Source organism: Chaetodon trifascialis, chromosome 3 (assembly GCF_039877785.1).
Source record: "Chaetodon trifascialis isolate fChaTrf1 chromosome 3, fChaTrf1.hap1, whole genome shotgun sequence".
NCBI lineage: Eukaryota > Metazoa > Chordata > Actinopteri > Chaetodontiformes > Chaetodontidae > Chaetodon > Chaetodon trifascialis.
Genome location: NC_092058.1, coordinates 25,046,196 through 25,053,248, shown reverse-complemented (window position 1 = coordinate 25,053,248; position 7,053 = coordinate 25,046,196). Strand labels below are relative to the sequence as shown.

Below are 7,053 nucleotides of genomic sequence, written 5' to 3'. Positions count from 1 at the left end.
ATTACTGTGTGCTTGTTTGTATTTGACATTGGTGTGTTATGTTGTCAGTTTCTGTGTTTCTATGCTCCACTTGTGCTGTCGCCTCACTTTATATGAGGAACTAAGGCTGCTTCTTCTGTCAGGTTGTTAAAATCCTGCTGACATACAGAGAGAAAAACAGCTGGGTTCAGCTTTGCCCTCCCTCCTTGTTTTTATTCTTCTCTCCTCTCTCTCTCTCTCTCTCTCTCTCTCTCTCCCTTCCCCCAGACTCCCCCCCCCCCCCCCACCACCACCACCACTGTCTTTGTTTGCTTGTTCCTTTCCCTTGAAGGGTTACCACCCAACAACCTGCATTGGGTGCTCCTGATTGGTAGATTTCTTGTGATGGGGGCGGTCCGAGTGTCAGGCTTTTGAGGGCTTTACCAGTGGTGAGCCAGCTCTCAGCTGTCAGAGAGCATCCAGTCCGCAGTGGAAGCACGAGCAGGATCTGTCTCTGTTTGCGTTGTCTGCCGCTGCAGCTCTTGTCCAGACATCAGCATTTAAAGGGCTTTCTGTGGCTCTCTGTTTCTACTCAACTACAACAGCTGCCAGACAAGGAGTTAAAAAGGAATTGAGCATCCACTAAATCTTGGCTTTTTATTCTGTTTCTCTTCTATTTCCTCCTTCCTGTCCTTTGTTTTGGACCAGCAGAATCCCCAACAGGACAGACGAAGCAGATCATCAGCACAGCCTCTGAAGACATCGTTGGAATAACCTGAACCCCCCCCCCATCTCTAATGCAAGATACCACGACTAGTCCTCTGTGGATCTGCAGTGTGTGAGTGAGTGTGTGCATATCCCTGCCAGATAGGGCCTCCACCACATTGTGTGTGCGTGCGTGAGGAGGCTAATGCCCACGGTAGTGTGGACAGGGCCAGAGGAGGATGGGTCCGGCTGTGGAGGCTCAGGCGCAGAAGGCCATGGATGCAGAGCAAAAGCACCAGCTGCAGCACCAGCAGTGCTACGTGGAGAAGGGGGTGATGCTTGAGCCCTTCGTACACCAGGTGGGCGGACATTGCTGCGTCCTGCGCTTCGGGGAGCAGACCATCTGCAAGCCCCTCATCCCCCGCGAACATCAGTTCTACAAGAGTCTGCCTGCCGCAATGAGGAAGTTTACCCCACAGTACAGAGGTAATGCAAACTAGCTGTCTCTAATCCGTGTCGTGGCTGTTGTGTTTTGTTGTGTGGTTGCATGCATCTCTCTTTTCTTTATTTCTCTGTGTGCTTATGCGCAAGTCAGGGGGGAGTTGATGCTTTGAAGACCCGCCTTGCATTTTTGCAGGCTGTGTGTAAAAAGTCAATTTTGACATTTTTAGGAAACAGGGCTCTCTGCTCCAGCTCAAGTGTTGTTGCTAGGTGTCTGTCAGAATTATGTACCAAATTGTGCCACAGGAGGGTGCTGCAGCTGAGTCGGCAAGTGGGCCTCCTACAAACAGTTCAGCAGGAGATGATGTCCAGTTTGTAGGAGGCTGTACTAACACAGGTAAGTCAGGCTCCCCCCCCCCCCCCCCATATGCTTTTTTTGGGGGGCAAACAGCCAGTACAAAGACAAGGATACAGAGTGAGATTCTTCTTCGCACAGATCCACAAATCCAAGGGTTGCTGGACAGAGACCATGAGTTCACCTGACAAGGTCAGCATAGGCAGCCCTCTGCAGAGCCTCCACCACAGACTTTTTACCATCTTTAAAGACTAAACTCAGAAAGAGTCATGAGCAAACAGCTTGTTGGCCCCATTTACAAAACACTGAGCAAAACCCATAACCATGGGAAGATGTTAAATCTTTCCCTTGCTGTGCCATGAATATTTCCTGGCAGCAGTGCTTTCTTTGTCGAGTCAGTATTTCTTTATCTTTATTTTCACGTACTGTCTCGGTTCTCGTCTCCTTCACCTTGTTTTGGCTTCTCCTTCAGCCATAATGTGGGAGACCATGGGGAGGAAATGCTTTTTATCACACAGACAGGCTTTGGGAATCTTCTTCAGTAGCATCATATATATTTTTCTGTGATCTTTTACGTGTGCTGTGATTTTGTGGTTTCTGTATGCTATATATGTATATTGCTCATCATTTTGTGTGAGGTTCAATTCTTGGTAATAAACAGAACTGAGTGAAATTTTGTGGCCTTGTGTCGTTTGTGCTTGGGCTGTTATTTTCTCTTTTGCTCTCTGTTTTTCAGCATTAAACCTACTTGAGTGCATGGTTTGCTTTTGTGTGTATGGGTTGACACAAGTAAAAACACCGCCTGCATATTGATATTGATTGGTTGGTTGATTGATTGCTCCTCGGTTTGGTCCTTTTCTGTGTTACTTTGAGAGTTCAGTGGCTCTTGTCTGTCATAGTTATGTCCCGGTATTGTTGGAACAGATGTCTTAAAGAGATTTGGGTGTAGACACAAACTACTCAGTGAGTGTAACTGCTGCAAAAAGCAGCAAGTTGGAGATAAGAGATTCTTTTGTGTGACACATTATCTTCACTGCTCCACGACACAAATGTCTAACAGGTGTCTTTCTGTATTCCTCTACATCTCGCTCTCAGGTGTGGTATCGGTCAGCTTCGAGGAGGATGAAGAAGGGAACCTTTGCCTCATCGCTTACCCTCTCCAGAGTGACCCAGCAGCAGATCTGGAGAACAAGGACCCCTTGGCCGACTGCGAGTCCAAAAGCGAAATGGTCAAGTGGGGGAAAGCGATGGCATCCTCAATGCTGGTGGACAGCGACAATTACAGCAAAGACAGCCGAAGCCGCCACTGCGGTAAAGACAAGGACAAGAGGTGAGCAGAACACTGAGGGACTTGTTACTCATGATAAAGCAGAAGGTGTAGACGATGCATCAACAGGCGGGGGCAAAGTGAGTCACTTTCACACTTACATCAAGGCTCATGTATTCATGATGCATTGATCACTTTCGAACATTACACAACCGTGATGTATTTAAAGCAACCTTTAGTTTTCCATGAACGGTAAAGCTGTGGTCTAAAGGCCCACATTAATGGACTGATGACGTATGCATGGACTTACACATACAGCCTAAGGCAAAACTGGCTCCAAATACTGTGAGAGCCTGATCCTTGGCCTTGGCAACCAGACAGAGGGTCACAGCTTCAGGGTTACATAACTGCAGGAGATGCATGTCCCTGCATATACACAAACACAAAACTCAGTCACAGTCCGGCCTGGAGAGACAAAATGACTGGGAGGAAGAAAATATACTGTATGAGGGCTTTATTTTTTGGATGGATGCTAGTGAGCAAAAGACATGACTCTGTTGGCTGCCTCTTTATATCCAATGTAACAGTCCATCACTGCCCATTTGTTTTAAGCTCGTAAGCTCTACTACCCACATACATATGTACCTTAACCACATGCACAAGCAGATGCTCAGTTTGTTTTCTCTTTTGTGTCAATAACTGAAGCTCTCTCTCCCTCTGCCATCCAGTGTTCACAAGCTACAGGAGGATGTGGAGCTGGAGTGGCTGCGGCAGACCGAGGTGCTCTACTACAGACTGGAGCGCAGTCACAGTAACGCTATGCCGCAGCTCAAATACAACCCTTGGAGCCTCAAGTGTCAACAGCAGCACCTGCAAAAGATGAAGGAGAACGCCAAGCACCGCAACCAGTACAGTATCCTTTCACTGACTGAGAAGACTTTGCTTCTGCTTCGAAGATACAAATGAAATGTTCAGAGGTTCCAGGCCAGAGGACATGGAATGTGTCCCAGCCAACTAACATAATAGATGTGCAGTTGAAACCTATACTTGATTATCTTTGGTTCCAGCATGTATTAGAGGCCTGTTATCTGATACAATGTCTAGTTATTTTTTCCTGTGGAGTTGTGCTTCCAAGGCACTCCCATAAGTTGTTCGCTTTGACTTGTCTGTAGCTAGTATAATGATAACAGCATTCACATGAATGCAGTGAAACTTGTGGAGGGAAAATCTTGGCTTCCTTGACTGAGTTTCTAGAATTCATCCTGCTGGAGAACCTGACGTGGCGGCACATGATGCCGTGTGTGTTGGACCTGAAGATGGGCACACAGCAGCATGGAGACGATGCCTCGGAGGAGAAGAAAGCCGTGAAAATCCGCAAGTGTCAGCAGAGCACAGCATCCTTGATAGGAGTCTGCCTCTCTGGCATGCAGGTGAGCTTCCAGCTTGCATGGCCACAGTGTTGTTAGCTCTGTCTTACAAGGAATAGTTTATTTGCTGTCTGGCAGTGAGGTAGACGAAAAGATCTGTACCTCTCGTATATCCGTCTGTTAAATATAAGGCTGCAGCCGGCAGCTGGTTAGCGTAGCTTAGCTCAAAGACTGGAATCTGCGAGAAACAGCTAGCTTGGCTCTGTTCTGCACTTATAAAATCTGCCTACTGCTGTTTAATTAAAGCATTGTGTAACCATTACTTTAATAACCTGATTATCATGCATTGTTCAGGAAGCTAGCCTGCAACAAAGGTCTGAAATTCACACCTGTCAAGTACCTAGCAGCAGTGAAGTTTGCCCCTGGCTGTTGAATCAGTGAAGGTTATTCCCTCTATTTGAGAACAGCATACTGACCTCTGTTCACCAGCTCTGACTATGACCTATTCAAATCCAGTCAAAACAGTTGTTCTGTACATTATGGAATACTGTATAGTGTAGATGAAACAAAGCCAAATTTAAGCAGTACTTTCAATATAGTCAAACAAATGTTGCGTGTTCTAAGTAGTCTGTATTCTTGTTCTGCTTCTCCAACCTTTCCATGTTTCTCCGTCCCTTCAGGTGTATCGATCTGACACGGGCCAGCTGATGTTCATGAGCAAGTTCCATGGCCGCAGGCTGACCCTGCCGGACTTCAAGGAGGCTTTGTTCCAGTTCTTCCACAGTGGACACCGTCTCCGACGTGAACTCCTCTCCCCAGTGCTGCGCAGGCTCAGAGACATGCAAGCTGCCCTGGAAGCCTGTGAATCGTACCGCTTCTACTCCAGCTCCCTGCTCATCATCTACGATGGAGCGCCCCACCGTAAGCAGTCACGCCAACACACTGAGGACGGCCTATCTGAAGAAGATGAGGATGAGGACGAGGAGGCGGAGGCTGAACCAGAAATGGAGGAAGAGGGGGAGGAGGAGGAGGAGGAGGTGGGTGAAGTAGCAGGTGCACTTGGTTTTCCTCACAGCCCTTCCACGTCGAGCGATGGCAGCAGCAGTGGCGGGAGCTCAGGTGTCAGCCAGGCTTGCTTGTCCCGCTCAGACCCCCGCAGCCCCGTGGTGGATGTGAGGATGATAGACTTTGCCCACACCACCTGCAGACATTATCAGGGGGACAGCGTGGTGTATGAGGGCCTGGACAGCGGCTACCTCTTCGGTCTTCAGAACCTGATCACCATCATCTCTGAGCTGGAGAACCACAGCACAGACTGAGGACTGATGCTATGACCTTTGGAAGAAAAGCAGAGGACTGGACTACAGAAGGGGAGAGAGATTTCTCCTCTCTGCTTCAAAGTTAGACCTTGTTGTAGCTGGCCTTTCATTGGACTCCGTCCCCATTTCTGCCATTGGTGCTTCTCGATGTTCCTGTTGTGTGTTTCCATCTTCAGGATATGAAACAGAACATGAAGTAACATAGAAGAGCCATCTCTTGGACTGATGCAGTGACTTACCCATAGTCATCATTCTGTTTAACCCAGTTCACCGTTAGGACAAAAAGGGTAGGTAAATAAAAGCAATTTGAAGTCCGGAGACAGTAGAAATGTTTTCCTTGTGTCCTTGATTCCAAAGAAAGTATGAGCATTTTGCACGCACAAACATGCACTGAAACACATTCTGTTGAACAAGTGTGTGTTTACACTGAGACAGGGCTAAGTGAGAGAGCGGGAGCTATATGTGTACGAGCACAGAGTGGATTTGAGGAGAGGAAAGGGACTCCCACCGTCCTTTCTTCTCTTTTGCCTGTTCAATCTGCCGTCCTTTCCCAGTTCATCTTCACTCAAAGAGACTATATTCACAAGGCCATCAGAAACAGATGATATAGTTATTTCTTTATTTGACATGTTTCATAAAATAAACTAAAAGTTCAAAAAAGAATGTGAATGGAGAGTACTACATTCCATGTTATTAATGTTATAATAATGATATGAATTAATATTGTTAAATGACATGTTTGGATACCTCTATCTTGTATGTTTGTGTTGTCAACAGTTTGTTGGGGGGAATTAAAGACTTGGGTTTGTGCTAACATCTTTGTGCTCTTTTGTATTTGGTGTTTCAGCTTAAAGAGAGAAACCACAGACTTCCTGCCCATGTGAAATTTAAATGTCGCAGCAATCAAATGTCATGTAAATTTCCAGGATGTGAGGCCTTCTATAGATAGATCCTGTAATGCTGTGGAGATCAGCCCCAAACAGAGCAGACTTGTTTCCCTCAGTCTAGATGAATGAATCTGATGCAGGGATGTTGAAGCAGGGATGGGGGCTTGTTCTAGCTGGAGGAGGATGACGGCACCCTGGGCTGCCTCAGCCGGTCCTGGTCATCTCCAACCAGTCTGAGGCAGACGGAGCAGAGTTGAACAGTCTGCTCTCAGAGTCACGGGCTCTGTGTGATGTGAGGAGTACCTTGTGTCAACAGAGCACTGGCCATTACCGCTTCAGTCTCTCTCTCTCTCTCTGGAATGTACTGCACCACTGGCACAGATGCACTTCACACAGACGTAGACCACACACGCATTTCAAATTCATCTGTAATACAGTATAAAGCAGGGTTTTATATTCAGGCTAATAAAGACACATTTTGGTGTTTTTAGAACATGATATACTCACCCTCAGCTGCACATTGTTGTGTTCAATTTGAGCCTAAATATTCTGACACAGTTCATTTCTTTCACTACCGTTTTATCCTGATTTTGTTCCTACATGTTGGTTAGACTGCATCATATCAGGCAGACTGCGAGGTTGTTTCAGGCACTGCTGAAAATAGTGACCTCCTGCATATCGCCATCTGTCACATGCTTGCTGGGTTTGGGATTTGAAAAGGTTGTCCCATGAGGTCCGACCTATACACATGCAT

At 46.8% G+C, this 7,053-nt stretch overlaps 1 protein-coding gene across 1 annotated transcript; it reads left to right on the top strand.

Annotated features, from left to right (window-relative positions):
* The first annotated feature begins 296 nt into the window (after positions 1 to 296).
* On the top strand, positions 297 to 6,226 carry LOC139328736 (inositol hexakisphosphate kinase 2-like). Its single transcript, XM_070958717.1, has 5 exons — positions 297 to 1,149; positions 2,555 to 2,789; positions 3,455 to 3,639; positions 3,981 to 4,156; positions 4,774 to 6,226. The coding sequence occupies exons 1-5, from the start codon at positions 903 to 905 to the stop codon at positions 5,410 to 5,412; spliced, it is 1,482 nt and encodes a 493-aa protein (XP_070814818.1). The 5' UTR covers positions 297 to 902; the 3' UTR covers positions 5,413 to 6,226.
* The last annotated feature ends 827 nt before the right edge of the window (positions 6,227 to 7,053 follow it).

What these genes read in the sequence shown, in the direction of transcription:
- LOC139328736 (XM_070958717.1), top strand. Translation starts at nt 903, where the DNA reads ATGGGTCCGGCTGTGGAGGCTCAGGCGCAGAAGGCCATGGATGCAGAG. An exon ending in GTTTACCCCACAGTACAGAG is followed by an intron (nt 1,150 to 2,554) that starts GTAATGCAAACT and finishes TCTCGCTCTCAG; the next exon opens with GTGTGGTATCGGTCAGCTTC. An exon ending in TCTGCCTCTCTGGCATGCAG is followed by an intron (nt 4,157 to 4,773) that starts GTGAGCTTCCAG and finishes CCGTCCCTTCAG; the next exon opens with GTGTATCGATCTGACACGGG.